This window comes from Mastigoproctus giganteus, chromosome 1 (genome assembly GCF_048544385.1).
Source record: "Mastigoproctus giganteus isolate SK-2022 chromosome 1, ASM4854438v1, whole genome shotgun sequence".
In the NCBI taxonomy this organism is placed as follows: Eukaryota; Metazoa; Arthropoda; class Arachnida; order Uropygi; family Thelyphonidae; genus Mastigoproctus; species Mastigoproctus giganteus.
Window position 1 is genome coordinate 168,357,499 of NC_143575.1, and position 17,447 is coordinate 168,374,945.

The window sequence follows — 17,447 nt, forward strand, 5'->3', positions numbered from 1 at the left end:
TAAATATTTAGAAAGTTAAAATCCCCCAATACAAGACATTCTGATTTATTGGCCCACTCTTTTTATTTCTCTGCACAATTGTTCATTGTACTGATCAGCATCATTAGGCCTATAACACACTCCTACTCTCATTTTCCCTTTCCCAGTGTTTGTGTCACACCAAACTGACTCAACATTGCACTGTCCACCCATGTCAACTGGATGCACTTGATTAGATTTTATGTGTTTCTTAACTAACAGCATAATCCTTCCTACCCTGTCTATCCTTTTTGCATACATTGTACTCCCCAAATTCTGCACAGCTTATATCTGTATGACACCATGTCTCTGATATCCCAACAATATCTGCCTTTTATGCTTTATTCAGCACTTCAAATTAATCAAATATATTAACCATAATTCTAGAATTGGTGTACCTGCAAGTATACATGCACCTGTTCTTAATCTTAATTACCCTAACACGGCCCATGTATTTACTTGTTCATGAAGAGGCACTCTACTCATTTCACACTACCTTCTGCTACCCTAAGGTTTTGAAAGCGGGCCTCTAATGATTCACCTGCAATATTGCTAATGGATAAACTAAGGTCTTTTAGTAGCGAAATCAACTGGCTGGGCTGCTCTTGCCTGGATGAGAGCAAAGGCCAGCTCTTGGTAAAGAAAAGCAGGGTTTGAGATAGTGTTGAACTAAAATTAGAATGTATAGAAGGGATATTAGAAGACAACCCCCTCAAGGCAAAAATAGAGGAAAGGAAACTTATAGAAGGGGGAAACCTAAAGAAGAGAAGAAATAGATACAATTGCGCAGGAAAAATGCAGAAAACACCAAAGACAGTGGTCGATGTTTAAGTGACATGGACAGGCAACTTGGGGAATCTCATATCAAGGAGCAGGTTCTTGAAGTCAGGAGTAATCCAGGAATTAAGACCTCAGAATAATGCAAATCGAGTCGAGACACAGACTGCACGAGTTACCAAAAATGTTGTGCAGAGAAGCTGAACCACACAGACTTGATCGTATTCAGCAGTCCGACCTGCCCCAGACTGGACAACCGCAAATACCTCTCCAGAGTTCGTTCCACGAAATTTCACAAGTATTGACTGTGCAGTCTAACGAAGGCTTCATGATCCTATAGCTATTTCCAAATGATCTGTGACATGCAACATAGTACGTTATCATTCTGAAGTAATTCCACTTGCCACAATGTTCTAGTGGGGTTTGCATTACATTGCAGCAAAATTACAAATTATTTACAATATAACATTGCAAATTAATTACAATACACAATTTACAAATTATAACACATAATAGGAACAACAAATGGCATCTGCTAAACTGTACATATGTACTGAGTGATCACTGATTTATGACTACTTACCTAATACCGTTGGGCTACATTTCTGATGGATAAGAGCCGCTATTCACTTATTCATTGATTCCACTAGATGTCTCAGGACATCGGATTGAGGTCAGGCAAATTTGGTGGCCAATCAATCTTTACTGTGTTCCTCGAACCACTTGTGCACAGTGTGTGCCCAATGATACAGAGCATTATTGTCTTGGAAGATCCCATTTCTGTCTGGAAAAAAATGCAACATGGCAGGGTGCACGTGGTCTCCTAAGAGACCACGTGCACCTTGCATTGTTGGTGGACATGTAAGAGCTGCTGGTAAGCCTCACCAGTGAAACGTTGGTCCATACACACCAGGGGGGCCCTTGTTCTTGCCAGTAGAATGTGTCCTATATTAAGCACCTACCGCTGCCTGCCTGGACAGTGGGCATCGTACACGATGGGTCCATAGACTTGTGTTGCTTGCGCCACACATGAGGGCAGCGTGTTGAACCAGGTATTTCGATTCATCTGCACAGCACATTCATTTCCAGTCCTCCAGTGTCCAACCAGTGTGTTGTCGACACCACAGCATTCACTGTCGACGATGTTCAGCAGTGAGGAGAGGTTGTTTCTTGGGTTTTCTGCTGTGGAACCCAATATGCCTGAGTGTGCGGCACATTGCCATTTGGGATATTGTTCTTGCATTCCCCATAGTATTGTGATGTCAACTGTCACACAGTGACCTGCTGCTGAACCTGTACAATGCACAGCATCCTTTGCTCAACACGAACACCCACCTTGCATAATCCTTTACAGTTCTATCAGTGGGGGGGGTCGTTTGACAAGTTCAGCGCCATTTCATACACTTTAACCAGAGTGAGATGTGAGCAACTGACAAGACATGCCATTTCCTTCATGGTGGATCGTTTTCATGGATACTGGATGGCCTGGATTTTTGTAGTCTTCCACATTCTCTCTCTCTCTCTCTCTCTTCCTTCTAAAAATCTTTTACGCCGTTCAAACAGGCATACTTTGATGTCAATGTAACAACTCATAAATTTTGGTTGGTGTTTTGCTTTAGTTTTGTTAAAAATTTAGGTTGATTCGCTGTTCAATTCTTTAGTCAGTCATTTTTCCAAAAAACTCCAAAATCACAACGTAACAAAAACCTGTCGCACTGCAAAGCGAATGAACGTATGTTTCAATGTGACTAGGCAGACAACTAGGAAAAGGTTCGAGGTCAACTGTTGTTACTTTGTTTCAGAGGTGACACTTGGTGGGTAGTGTCTGTGTGTGTGCAGTCTCATTATTTAATAGCACAACTTGTAAGAACTTGCCCTGATTTTGTGATAAATTTGGGTTTCTAAGAAGAGCCCTGAATTCTGAAATCAAGTAAGGAATCATAGGTTCATAACTCTAAACTGAGATGCTTCAGCAAGTTCATTATCTGACATTTTATTTTTTAACATTTTATTGTGCAGATTCAGATTCCCTCCATATAAACAAAAATCATTAATTTAATTTGTGCATTCACATTTCAGATCATTGGATATGGATTTTAATGAAGTGTTGGGTGTATATATATATTATTCACAACACAATTTTCCTCTGGTTAATTCTATTTTTCATGTAATTCACTTCACATGCCAATGAAGAATATGAATGGTAAATTTGGCTGTTTCTTCCATTACACTAGAGTGTAGTGTAATGAAGGAAACTTAATAGGGGAAAACAGTTCAAAATAGGGATAGTTTAAATGTAGTCACCCAATATATCTATGTACTCTGTGTTATTGAATTGGCATATTAATTTATTTTCTAGAAGTGGCTTTATATTCCTAGTTACGATACTTAGTTTATTTTGAATTTAGATAGAGATTTTGTAGGTTATTACTTTGTATCGGTAAAACTTGTACTGTTCAAAACTTTCCACCACTGTTGTAGTATATCAGATCGATACGGAATAGTGTAACATATCTTGAACTTAACAGCGTAAGATATAACGTAAAACTAGATAGCGTAATACATAGCATTGTATTAGGAATCTGTTAGCTTAGTATAGTATTGTCAATTAATCAATTAAAATTATAAATCTTATTAATTTTTGTTGTTAATTAATTTATATTTAAACAGAAACCATGCCCTGGACCAGAGCAGTAAAGCAACGTGCATGAAGTAGCAGAAGTGCTATGGTTCGGGGGAGAACCAAGGGAGGGCCATTCTCCAACACATCACAGTCTAAAAAAAATGTGCAAAATGTGATATGTTTGTGGACCTTTCTAGAAGGACACGATCTAGCCACGGAAGATATCTTTGTGTGTGTGTGTGTGTGTGTGTGTGTGTGTGTGTGTGTGTGTGTGTGTGTGTGTGTGTGTGTGTGTGTGTGTGCTAGGTGCAGAGAATGTGAAGAAATTAGGTGCAAACTCAGCGTTTTGTTGGGCGTCTATGAGAGTTTGAAGAGTCAGGTAGATGCCCTTGAACAAATTAAAATGGGGGCCCATCAAGCTCTCAGCAGCCCATTTCAATGCCAGAGCACACTTGTGCACCAGGCAACACAGCAGCAATCTTCAGGGCAGAATGCACTGGTCCCACAGGAGCTAGCTATTGTCAGTGACTCAAGTGTCAGGGAAAAGGGAAATATATTGCGCAAAAAGGATAGGTGGAACAGTACCAGTGTATGTCTGCCAGGGGCAAAAGTTGATGATGTTGTAAGGGCACAAAAGGGATATCATTGTACACGTTGGCACTAATGATATTAAGTGTAGGAGATCTGTGGATTTACTTAACAAGCACAAGTCAATGTTGAAAAAAAAGTCGCGAGTTAGGGTTAAATTTGAAAGTGTCTGCAATCTTGCCCATACACAATAGGAGGGAGTATATGATGAGAGCCTTGTCAATCAATTTGGCCCTGGAGAGATTGTGCAAGGCTCATGGGTAGAATTTTTCTCAGCATAGTTTGTGCTTGTTAACAGGAGAGACTGCTTCTACAGGGATAGGATACACTTAAATAGAAAGGGTGCAAGAATATTTGCAGATGCTATCAGGGTAGGTAGGCAATGTTAGGTAGGCCGGAAAACTGCTAGCTTGAGAGGATTCGTAGACTAATATACTAACAGCAGCTGCAGGCAGAGGTGGAAGTGATTCTTACACTGTTTCTATTAGAATAAGCAGCAGCCCTGAAAGAAACTTGCTGGGGATTTCAGGAACGTCTGGGAGTCACAAAACAAGTAAATACATCGGCTGTGTTAGAGTAACTAAGAGTAGGAACAGGTGCATGTATACTTGCATGCACACTGATGCTAGGAGTATAGTAAATAAATTTGATAAATTTGAAGTGCTGGTCAAGACATCAAAGGCGGATATTGTTTGGATATCAGAGACGTGGTGTCACACAGATATAAGGAATGCAGAATTGGAATTTGGGTAGTACAATGTGTACAGAAAAGATAGACATTATATGAAGGGAGGAGGGGTTATGCTGTTAGTTAAAAAATATATAAAATCTAAGGAAGTGCATTCAGTTGAAATAGATGGACAGTGCAATACTGAGTCAGTTTGGTATGACATAAGCACTGGGAAAGCAAAAATGAGAGTAGGAGTCTGTTATAGGCTTAATAACTCTGATGAGTACAATGAGGAATTTTAACTTCCCAGATATTGACAGGAACTTGTGGATTGGTCACTCACACACTACCAAGGCTTTTGTGGATTTAATGGATAATTGTTTTCTACAACAGCTAGATTGGCAACCACAGGGAGTAACACCCTTCATCTGATTATCAGCAGTGATTATTCATGCATTAAGAATTTACAGATAAAGGAACCACTAGGTGGCAGTGATCACAGTGTACTGATGTGGGATTTACTTAAAGATGTAACTACCATTAGGGGGAAGGGTTTTTTTCTTTCGTAAAGAGGATTACAGTGGTCTCAGAGATTTTTTAAATTCTATACCTTGGGACCAACTAATGATGTTACCAACAGCAAAATTTAAATGGGAAGCATTCAAGGAAGTAACCTTGGAAGCTACAAGGCTTTTTGTTCAAACTAAGAAATACTGTTCTAGTTTTGGCCCAAATGGAGGTCACATGAACTAATGAGACTTGCGACAGAGAATAAAAATGCATGGGATGCATATAAATTATCAGGCAACACAGAAGCCTATGGTAGATATAAGCTAGTCTGAAATCAAGTCACAAATGAGATTAGGCAAGCAAAGGCAGATTATGAGAAATCTTTGACAAAAGATGCAAAGAAAAACAGCAAAGACTTCTTTACTTATATAAATTCTAAAAGGAGGGGGATGAATTTTATTGGTCCAATTGATATGAATGATTTGACTGTAGATGATCATTCTCAGATAGCTGCCAAACTAAATGAGTATTTTGCATCTACATTCACACATCAGGAGTTATTCAAGGAGGAGAAAGCCAGATGTTTATTAAACTCTAACAGGGAATAAAATGATTTTATAGTAACTGAGAGCAAAGTGGAGGAGAAATTGCTGAAGTTAAACATAAGAAAGGCACCTGGGGGGTGGATGGGATCTATCCAGTTATATTAAAGGAGGCGGCAAAGGAATTAAGCAAACCCTTAATCATAATTATGAGAGCATTGTTGGACTCATGGGAAGTCCTCACAGACTGGAGATGTGCAAATGTATCTCCAATTCAGAAAGAGGGATCAAAGGGCGACACTAGTAATTACAGACCTGTTAGTTTGACTTCTGTTCCGGGGAAAATAATGGAGTCACCGATTAAAGATGCAGTGCAAGATCATCTAGACAAGACTGCAGTAATAATTCAGACACAGCATGGGTTTGTTAAGGGGAAGTCTTGCCTGACCAATCTGATTGGATACTATAACGTGGTCACAAAGGAACTGGAGGCAAAAAATAATTTTGATATCACATACTTGAATTTCGGGAAAGCTTTTGATACTGCTGCACATGGAAGACTACTGTACAAATTGGAGCAGTATGGCATTCAGGGAAAGTTGGTAAAATGGATAAAAGGATAGTCAAGCGGGAGAAGACAGAGAGTGGTAATCAATGGACACTGCTCTTCATGGACTAATGTTATTAGTGGTGTCCCCCAGGGCCAATTCTTGTTTTGTACATTTATCAATGATATTGATAAAAGTATATCAAGCTTAATGTCAAAGTTTGCAGATGATACAAAGGTTGCTAATAACAGTAATGACAGTATGCTGCAGCAACAGGATCTGGAAAAGTTAGGCAGATGGGCTGAGAAGTGGCAACTAAAATTTAACATTGACAAATGCAAAGTACTGCTTATGAGTAGCAGCAATCCCAGAGAAATGTACCAACTGAGTGGGGTTACACTCAGGTTAGTGAAGAATAAAAGAGACCTGTGGGTAATTGTGCTGTCAGATGATTTTTTTTTTTTTTTTTTTTTTTTTTTGATTTGGTAGTTGTTGGCGCATCGGCTTCTGTGGCCATATTACACCTCCCAAGGTTTTTGCAGTACTTTGATCCAAGCCCGAGGCGGGAATCGAACCCGCGACCTTTGGGTTGCCGGGCAGGTACTTTACCCACTCGGCTAGCCCGGTCGGCTGCTGTCAGATGAAGTTTTCTGAGTAGTGCAGACAGGCTGCCAGAATAGAGATCGTGGGGTCTTGTCAATGATATAGAGGGATTTTGCTAGCAGCAGGGATCAGGTGATTATCCCTTTGTATAAGGCAATGGTCAGGCCACACCTTGAGTACTGTGTACAGGTCTGGAAGCCTCATTTTAGGAAGGATGTAGAGTTGCTTGAGCAAGTACAGAGAAGGGCAACAAGGGGTTGCTCTTGTTGTTGTTATTTGGTTTTTAGGAGCATTAGCAACTAAGGCCATATTGTTCCGGGAATATGCGGTGGTCATTCCCTGACCTTTCCGCATCCTCCATATTTGGTGATGATGGGCTCGAACCCCGGTCTAATCAAGAAGCGTGTGCTACACACTGCTGCTCTTTCCCACCTGGCTACGGAGGCCTTGGGTTGCTCTTACAAAGAAAGGCTTAAGTTCTGCAAATTGCAGCATCTGGAGACTAGGCACCTGCAAGGTGATCTGATTGAGGTGTATAAGGCCTTTAATGGATTGAGTAGGCTCAATGCTGATGGGATTCTTCCTCTTGCTCAGATTATAAACCTGAGTGGGCATAAACTGATACTGAGGAAAGAGTTGTCGAACAGATGTCCAGAAATTTGCTTTTAGCCAGTGGGTAGTTGATTGTTGGAAGAAACTTCCATCTGTCATTGTGGAAGTTGATAACTTAAATAAATTTAAGGAAGAAGTCACCAAACATTTGGAGTGAATGGATGGGTGAAAAGGAAAGGGTTTTTTTTTTTTTTTGTGGCTGATGCTGTTTAAGCTTGCTTTCTTGAATTATATGCCACTACTAATACTACTGATACAGTGGTTGTATTCGGGATAAAAGTGGGGCACACTTAGGACTTGTACAAAAAGTTATCAAGTAAAAGAAACAACAATACACATACATAAGTCAGAATAAATTACACACACATTATCTGGAATAGCTAAAATTATCCATTATAATGAGGAATGTTTGAAACATTTGAATGAATGCAAGAAATGTATCAAAAACAAAAGTTTATGAGACTTGGAGAAAAATGAAATTTTGAATTATATGAATGTTAACTGTTCATTTTGTTGGCAAGCATTATTTGACGAAAATTAAACCAAAACAATATCTTATACTGTAATATAATTTCTATTATTAGTTGTGATTACTAATTAATTAGAACAGACTACTCAGTAGTTGTTTCCAATGGGGAATCTAAAGACAAGTTTCATCTTAATTATCCTCCAGCCAAACTGAAATAGGATTTCTCTGTAATATAAAAAGTACAAGGTTTTATTTTTCTTAGCCTTTTCATTAACCATTAACCTTAATAAATAACATTATGGCATATTCCTGAAACCTCTGCATGAAAGTTATCAAAACATTTAAAAATATTTTAATAGTATCCTATTGAAATACAATTAGACGTCAACATTTTATTACTACAATCTTGTGTTCAATTGCATTACTGATCAGGTCAAGGATCTCTAAGGTATAAGTGCTGTCTATTATTAATCTGCAACTAACAGAAGGGGAATCTAAGAAGGATACCAATAATTTCTCAAATAATTGTGAACATATTATATAAACAACTGAAATCCAATAATGGAACCTAAAATGGAATTTTATTTTGTAACCAAACCAAACATTTAAGTTATTCCTTTAATAGCACTTCAAAATATAATGTATAATTTTTAAAGAAAATTTTCTTCCTTCCCTTCAGTCACTGCTGATATAAATTTTCAGATTAAAAAAATATATTTTTTAATAATTGAAAAAAAAAAAAAAACTTGATAATTTTTAGTATTGATCAAATATTTTAAGTGTGTCAGTGTATTTAGAGAGATTGTACACACACAGACACACACACACATATATATATATATATATATATATATATATATATAACTCCTATATATATGAGTTGTAATAAGAGGAATATATGAAGGAATATAGACCTTGGTTACTATTATGTAGAGTAGAAGGCACTCAACGACTATAAATAAATAAAAGATAGGATGTTATGCTTTTAGTGTGGAGAGAGAGAGAGAGAGAGAGAACAGCAGGTAGTGTAATCAACCAACGGGTTAGATAACATGGAAAGGCAGTCATAAAATAACACAATTCGAACCTGCAATACAAAAAGTTAAAAATATTATATTAAGTACTTAGTGCTGTACTTCAGATGATTTCAACGTTGTTAACGAGGGCCAGTCGTCAAAATCAATCAAAATGCAGCAAAAAAGTAAGGCCTCTGTTTCTAACATGAAATATACATAGCACATGGTAAAAAGATACCAGGTTTTTAGTTTATTGTAAATGTTTGGAAGCCAGGTTAATCGTAATGCTAACGTGTGTGTGTGTGTGTGTGTGTATATATATATATATATATATATATATATATATATCATGGCTGACCCAACAGAGGCAGAGAAATAATAGATAATAAGAAATAAAGGTAGGTAGTAAAAAATTACTAAAAATCATTGAAAGTTGAAATCACAAGATGGAGCAGATGGTCAGGAATTGTACTTACTGATTTCACAAGCCGAAGAAGTGAGGACGGTCGTCCGGTGTACTGCGGGGAGAGAAAGAATGCTACATGCATTCTTTCTCTCCCCCCAGTACATTGTTTCAGTGCCTATATGGTATATAGAAGAGACTTCAGGCACTGCTACATACCATATTTACTACCTATATTTCTTATTATCTATCATTTCTACGCCTCTGTCGGGTCAGCCATGATATATACGTTAGCATTACAATTAACCTGGCTTCCAAATATTTACAATAAACAAAAAACCTGGTATCTTTTTACCACGTGCTACGTATATTTCATGTTAGAAATAGAGGCCTTACTTTTTGCTGCATTTTGATGATTTTGACGGCTGGCCTTTGTTAACAACGTTGAAATCATCTGAAGTACAGCACTAAGTACTTAATATAATATTTTTAACTTTTTGTATTGCAGGTTCGAATTGTGTTATTTTATGACTGCCTTTCCATGTTATCTAACCCGTTGGTTGATTACACTACCTGCTGTTCTCTCTCCACATTAAAAGCATAACCTCCTATCTTTTATATATATATATATATATATATGATTGTTCCGCTTTCAATTAGTGTTAAGTGGCAATCTGTTTTGCATGAACAATATGGGTGGCTATTAAAGTGGCGCCTCCGTAGCCAGGTGGGAAGGAGCAGCAGTGCGTAGCACACGCTTCTTGATTAGACCGGGGTTCGAGCCCGTCACCACCAAATACGGAGGATGCGGAAAGGTTAAGGAATGACCACCGCATATCCTGGAGCAATATGGCCTTAGTTGCTAATGCTCCTAAAAACCAAACAACAACAACGGCTATTATAGCATCTTTCATGTTAAGATTTTGAGTATCATTCATAGCTAATAAAAAGCAAATTTACTTTTGGATAAAGATTCATTGATAGTTTTTATACCCAAATAAATTTTTGATTCTATAAAGTATTTATGAAAAAAAAACAAAAAAAAAAACAACAACACAGAAATTATTTTTTTCCCCATCCTCTGAAAGGAATGGAAAAAAATAAAAATAAAATAAAATAGTATCGTCTTGTATATCTAATGCCACTCTCAGTAATTAAGCAATCAAAATAAACTGGCCTATATGATATTATATAAGGCAATGGTTAGGCTGCATCTTGAATACTGCATACAGTTCTGAAGGCCTTATTTTAGGAAAGATGTAGATCTGCTGGAATGGGCAATGATATTGATGAAGGGAATGAAAGGGTGGTCTTACAAAGACTGGCTTCAATTCTGCAAATTGTAACATCTGGAGACAAGGCACCTGAGAGGAGATCTCATTAAGGTGTTTAAGGTTTTGAATGGATTGCATTAACTCAATGCCGATAGCATCCTTCCTCTTGAGACCACACAAAAATGAGGGGGCATAAATTTTAAATTAAGAAAGGATGGTTGCATGTTAAATGTGTATTTGTTTGCTTTTGGGCAGTGGTTACTTGATTAGTTGATTACTGTAACAGGCATCTTCCATCTGGTATTGTGGAATTCAAGAAAGACCTAGAGGAAACTATCAGAGGGGATGTCCAGGTGATGTGGGAGTGTTTTTTTTTTTTTTTCTTTTGATGATGCTATATGTTTGCTTTCTTGCATCATTTTCCACTACTACTAATAATATTAATGCACAGTTATGTTATACAAACAATGTGTTTGCTGTCATTATTTGGAGTGGTTAAAGGTGAGGTTTTAGCCTATTTTTTTTATTTTTAAGTAGATATTCAATATAACTCCAAGATGGAAGTAGATGGTGCCCTGCTGGTTCTGGATATTCATGTATATTAAGAAAAGTTTATAGAAAGCCAATTCAAAAATTATGCACTAGGTGCATAAGAACAGTACTGTCAGAGCACTGGTGGACAGGATGTGATTGAACTGTGGTGCAACCACAGTTCAGCAGGGATAGGCACATGGAAATTAATAATATAATTATCAGATCTTTGAGCATGTGGCCTTTCTTAGGTAGTTTTAGACCAATACACTAGAAGAGTGGGGAAGGAGAAATATGTGATTTTCATGTTCCTATCATATTTCATGACATACATTCCTTTTTACCTAAGTATAAAGAAAAAGATCTCTACAATCTTTAAATAATGCCCACTACGTACAGCTTCCTAATAGAAAGCTTTATGCTGTGGTCACACAAAGTCAAGACTCCAGTTTTGGAGGAATCCAAAAGCAGTTATACATGAGGTCAAATCAGTGGCACATTATCTCATAGGCAAAAAAGACATCTGCCTAGGATGCCGATCAGAGAGGGGTGCATTAAAACCACTGTTTCAAAAACTCATCGCTGTTTTTCACTAATATTTTTTAAATTATTTTTTATCGGAAACTGAACTTTATACATACCAAGGTCAATGAACTTAAAGATTAATTTGAAAATTGTTTTTTTTCAAAAATGCTTTTATCGATTTCAATGAAATTTTATATTTAGTTCTTATGTAATATAATTCATTTGCTGTTTTGTTGTCACAATAAAATGTTCTTTATTAGTTTTTTTCTTTAGATGGGGGGCCCCAAATTCCATTTTGCCTTGGGCCCCACAAAGGTATAATGCACCACTAGGTCAAATTCCCAAATATGAGAAATTGTATTTCAAAGAGACAGGTATCACCATTAATGACATGGCAAAGAAGTATGCCATTAGGGGCAGTAGGGAGGCAATTTTGATAATTCAACTATTATTATGCATTATGTGTGAGGAGGTCTCGGGTATGCCCTGCAGATATGATTGTTGAGATATACACAGGTTTTATGACCGGCAATGGCTTGAAACTTTTTATACTACAACATCAGAGGTTACAAACCATCCCAACTTTGAATCTGTAGTTTTCAGACAGGATGCTTGCTGGCAGACATTTAGACACTTCCTAAAGTATGGTACGATTGTGATCAGAGTCACGTATTGCCAGTGCAGTACTAATGTCAGGTGCATATTTATTATCTGCTGCAATACAGCATTTGTCCACTGATGAAGAAAGCTTAAGACTTGAGATTTGGATTAAATTTATCATTACTTTTATTTAATTTGTGACTTTTAATTCAGTTTTATAGCTTTTAAATTATATAATAAATTATATTAAACATTTATTTTTATATATGGTGTGGTTTTTTTTTTTTTTTTTTTTTTTTAGTTATTGAATTACTCACAGTGCCATCAGAGTATAAAAGAAAATGATATTGTGGCTATTTATAATGCAGAGGTCTTTTTAGTAATATAAAAAGTCAAGTGCTATCACCATTTACAGAAAGATGAATGATATAAGATACTGCTGGTAGAATCAATATATACAAGCCAACAGGAACACCTAAGGTCAAATGGCACTTTCATTGGCTTAAAAAACATCATTTGAGTTCTTGAGTGCTAATGACTGGAGATTGGTTTCATAGAGCAAAAAAATAAAATAAAATAATTAAAAATAATTTACAAAAATCATATATCACTTTCTTTCATTCATTTTGATGGCAGGATTTGGGTCTGTGAATGTGATGGATGATGGATTCACCTTTTAGTTCTATACATCAATATGACCACTGTCTACTGAAACATTTTAGAAACTGTCTTGCCTGCCCTGTATAAGTTGTATGGAATTGGGCTCCCTCCTGATTCAGCTTGATAATGTACTATCATAACAGACATTGAATATTTTGCAGGACAATGCAGAAAAACTCTCTCAGCAGGTGTAAAATCTCAACCAGAACTGAACCGTTCCAAGGAGTAATCAGCTGCCATCATAGTTTTGCAGAAATGGTAGAATGTTCTTGGGGAAGGGGTTTCTACAGACAGGAATGTTCTACCAATCTACATTGAAACTGAACTTGATGTCATGAGATCACCAAACACTCTGATTTTTTTTTTCAATTTTACCAATAAAACATTCAAATGATAAATTTTCTATGTAATTTCCTGTTCATTAAGTGACATCTTTTATGACTTATAAATTCTCATTCTAGATTGGGTCCAACCACAGTGATGCCTACAGTCGCTACAGCTGGACTATCAGAGATAGAAATTTTACTAATCATCTGTGCATTGTTGTTTCTATCACTGCTGACTCTTGGATTAGGAGTGGCTTACTTCTGTTTAAAGAAACGTCATGTTCATATAGTTCGCAAGAGGAAAATTTTTAACTCTGGCCCAGAGAGTGAATTAACTAAGCTGAGTGCAACTACATTGGGGAACTTTTCCTTCCTCGATCCTGTTCGAATTCCCAGAGCAACAGTTACTTCCAGTCATGCTTCTGAAGCAGCTCCATTAACACCCCACACTTCACAATATGAAACAGAATCACAGCCATCTGGGATGCTAAACAGATCTTCACTTGATACTGACAGATGGAGAATGATCACGGATGAGTCAGAGAGTCCCCACATCCAGGACTACAGGAATAAAGATATGAGAGGAAGCAAAAAACTTAATCTCACTAGTCCAAAAGAGGTTAAGTTCCCCACCAAATTAAAGACACACGAAATGAGTAAGGGCAATGTGACCCTTCCAAGATCACATAGCATCGAAGATCAGACAGTTACAACTGTTCTTGAACCTGAAGAACTCGTATACTGGCGTTCATGGAACCGAAATTATGCTATTTTGAAGCCTGATGTTATGTCAGAAGTCGAAAAGCAGCCAAAGAGTGGACCACTATATGCCAAAGTAAACAAGAAACGCCATTTGATCTCTCCTCCAAAACTTTTTCAAGATTCTAGTGTTTCAGAGCATAGTAGAGATATAGATAACGAACTTATGCTTGTTTCCAAAGATAGATCTCCAGATGACCAAGGGCAGTTAAATCCAATTTATGTCAGTGCAACTGATGACACATGGTCTGATACTGAGGACGATAATGCAATATCAGAGCACCCCAGTTCTGCCTTACTCCAGTTGGCAACTATCACTGACTACTATATAAACAAAGAAACTGTAACCGAGGTTTTAGACACAACTACAACAACAAGACAAGAGACAGAGCTGAAACACATATGTCAGATTCCATGTGCAGAGAACCTTGAGATAAAGGATACTTACCAGCCACACATATATGAATCAAAAGTTCCATCCATGCCAATTTCGAAGGATACAGAACAAAAACCAAAGAAAAGCAATGGGGATAATATTGAAAATCATGCAGAAAGTCCAGTATTTAATGTTGTCATTAGACATCACCTGCCTGGATCATCAGCATTGCATATTCCAGATGAATTTGAAACCATGCATCAAAAGGAGGTAAGTGAAAAGAAACATAAGTCTCCAACATTTAATGTAATTATCAGAAGTATTCCACCAAACAGACCAACAACTAGTACTGAAGATCATCAACAAACAGAGCATTCTATTCTCGATCCTGTGAGAGAAGATCATTTGACCACTGATCATAAGACAGATGTATCATCTGAGAGTCTTGAAGAACTGAAATCTTCTACTTTTGAAATATCTAAAGATTCAGCAGAATCTGAGGGTGCAGAGACTGATGATGAAGATACAGACAACAATTCTGCCGAAGAACTGAAAGACACATTATCTAGACAAATTTCCTTATTGCCAAAATTCAGTTCTTGGCCGGAAACTATTATTGAAGAAGAAGATGATGAGCTATGGTCTGATGGAAAAGCATCTCCTAGTAGTGAGAGCATTGCAACTGAAGACAGCAGTGGTGAAAGATCAACTTCAGAAATCATGGAACTTGTGCCAACATTCAGTCAGACTGAATCATCAAACATCACTGTACTTGAAAGATCTACTTCTGAAATATCAACACTTCCCAAATCTGTCATCTGTAGTAAAACAACTGAATCTATTTCTTACAAGCCAATTCTTGAGAGATTTCCTTCGGCTTTTTTTGAAAGCATTCCAGTAGGCTTGCCATCATCTGAAGATAGAACAAAAAAAGCACTTCCTCTACTGCATAGTGATCAATCCACATACAAACACGAAGACACTTCTGCTCACCTTAGTTCTAGTGATACAACAGACAAATAAAATGAAAAGAAAGGAAAACAACACTAGTAATACTGCCTAATTAACGTGCACATCACCTCTACATTAAACAGTTGCACAAATATATCACTTAAAGACTTGAATCTCTGTACAGTAGGAGCCATTGTACAGAAAATAACTACATGATCTTCATTGTTGATTTCCTAATACAATATATACAAAGATCGCACTTTATAATGCTTTGTAATATACAGTTAAGTGTATATATACATGTGCAATCATATAATTAAATTAATGGAATATATTCCATCTACTGAAAAGATGTGTTCACAAAACAGAACAAATAATTTTTTCAGTTTTTGTTCTATTATCTATAACAAGTGATAACCTGTTATCCTTTGGGAGGAAGGGAAAGATGATTGTATTAAAAGGAGCTATTCCTATAATTTTTCTACACGATATACATAAAAACACAATAGATAAAATATAAACATCTGCACTATTGTGTCTAATATAGGTTATTGCAATCAAACTGGAAACATATCAAACTGCACATAAATATATGAAAAACTAACACCTAAGCTTCTTTTCAGTTTATAAATACTGAAACCACTCTGTAGACACTCAATACTTTGATTGCAGTGTTTTTCCTAGAAAATTTTGCCAGCCCAGTGGCATTATGAAATAGCTGGGGGAGGAGTGTAAAACTTTGCAATATTATAAAATTTTCTGCTATTTATAAATGTGACTTAAGCGATCCAAAGCAAAAATTAATTGCATAATTTTACATTATATGCTCCTCATCATCCAGGTTTCTTGCAACGACCGACTAACTTGTTAAAATCAATTTATTAAAATAAATAAATGATATATACATAAGATAAAACAGAGATAAAATAAGATAAAAGCATTAAAATACAATAAGATAAAAGTGTTAAAATATAATATAATATAATAGAAGTGTTAAAATACATAGACGCTTTCGAGACGAAGTGCCCCTTCATCAGCTATTTGGTGAATGGTGTATTTCAGTATATATTGATGGTTACAATAGCAAAAGTCAGCTGGGCATGATCATGAATCACGAGTCTGGTGTCAGTAGAACAGAATTACGTACACATGATGTATGTAATTCTGTTTGATGCAGTGCTTCAACATAACGACACCAGAGAAGATATCGTCGACGATATCTTCGCAATTGTCCCCCAGGGATTGGAATCTCAACTGCTGTAATATATCAATTCCCTGTCACCCGTCATTCAGTTTATGATTGAACTAAAGGTTGATAATACTCTTCCTTTTTTGGATGTGTTAGTCCAACATGGATTTGCATTTAGTAACTTTCGTTTTCAGGAAGCCAATGTGCACAGGCCAATTTACCAATTATGGGTCTGCACACATCCTTGGTCATTTGCGTAGCACTGCTCGCACTTTATTTTCTCATACTTGGATGCACTCTAGTTCGACCAGTGACAGGCAATTGGAGATTTCCAAACTTTCAAATTGCGGCTATCCACCTCATGTTCTAGATAGATGTGAGCTTCAGGCTAATAAATTTGTTATGCAACATAACCCTCCTCGCATCAATGAATTTATCTCTACCGCTTATATCCCCTATTATCCGGGCATATCAGAACATCTTGTTAGGATTTTGGGCCTCCATCATATATGATGTGTGCAACTTCTGGGGAGGAAATTACAGTCTATTATTTCTAAGTGAAAACACCTGTTCCTCCTTTGCTATGGAGTGGTTCCATATACCGCATTACGTGTCCGGATTGTAGGGTGTGTTATGTAAGTGAGCCTGGTAGAAGATTGAAAGACCAGGTTTCTGAGCATGAGGTGGCTCTGCGAACCGCTAATTTTGAACACTCCGCAGTCGCTGAGCATTATTGGGTTGAGCAGCACAATCTTGATCCCCTGTGGGATAATGAAATCGTCGACTATTCACGTGATTATCGGCAGTGCTCATGGCTTGAAGCATTGCCACGAGGGGAGTGCACTTACAGCCCATTATAGAATGGGCTGTGTTGCAG

At 37.0% G+C, this 17,447-nt stretch overlaps 1 protein-coding gene across 2 annotated transcripts in view; it reads left to right on the plus strand.

Annotated features, from left to right (window-relative positions):
- Positions 1-15,559, plus strand: part of LOC150091247 (uncharacterized) — an 83,174-nt gene extending 67,615 nt beyond the window's left edge. For both annotated transcript variants that reach the window (XM_090374899.1, XM_090374907.1), the window contains exon 7: positions 13,431-15,559. In XM_090374899.1, the coding sequence (XP_090231025.1) occupies positions 13,431-15,453 (2,023 nt within the window). In that variant the 3' untranslated portion in view covers positions 15,454-15,559. The remainder of the gene's footprint in view (positions 1-13,430) is intronic.
- The last annotated feature ends 1,888 nt before the right edge of the window (positions 15,560-17,447 follow it).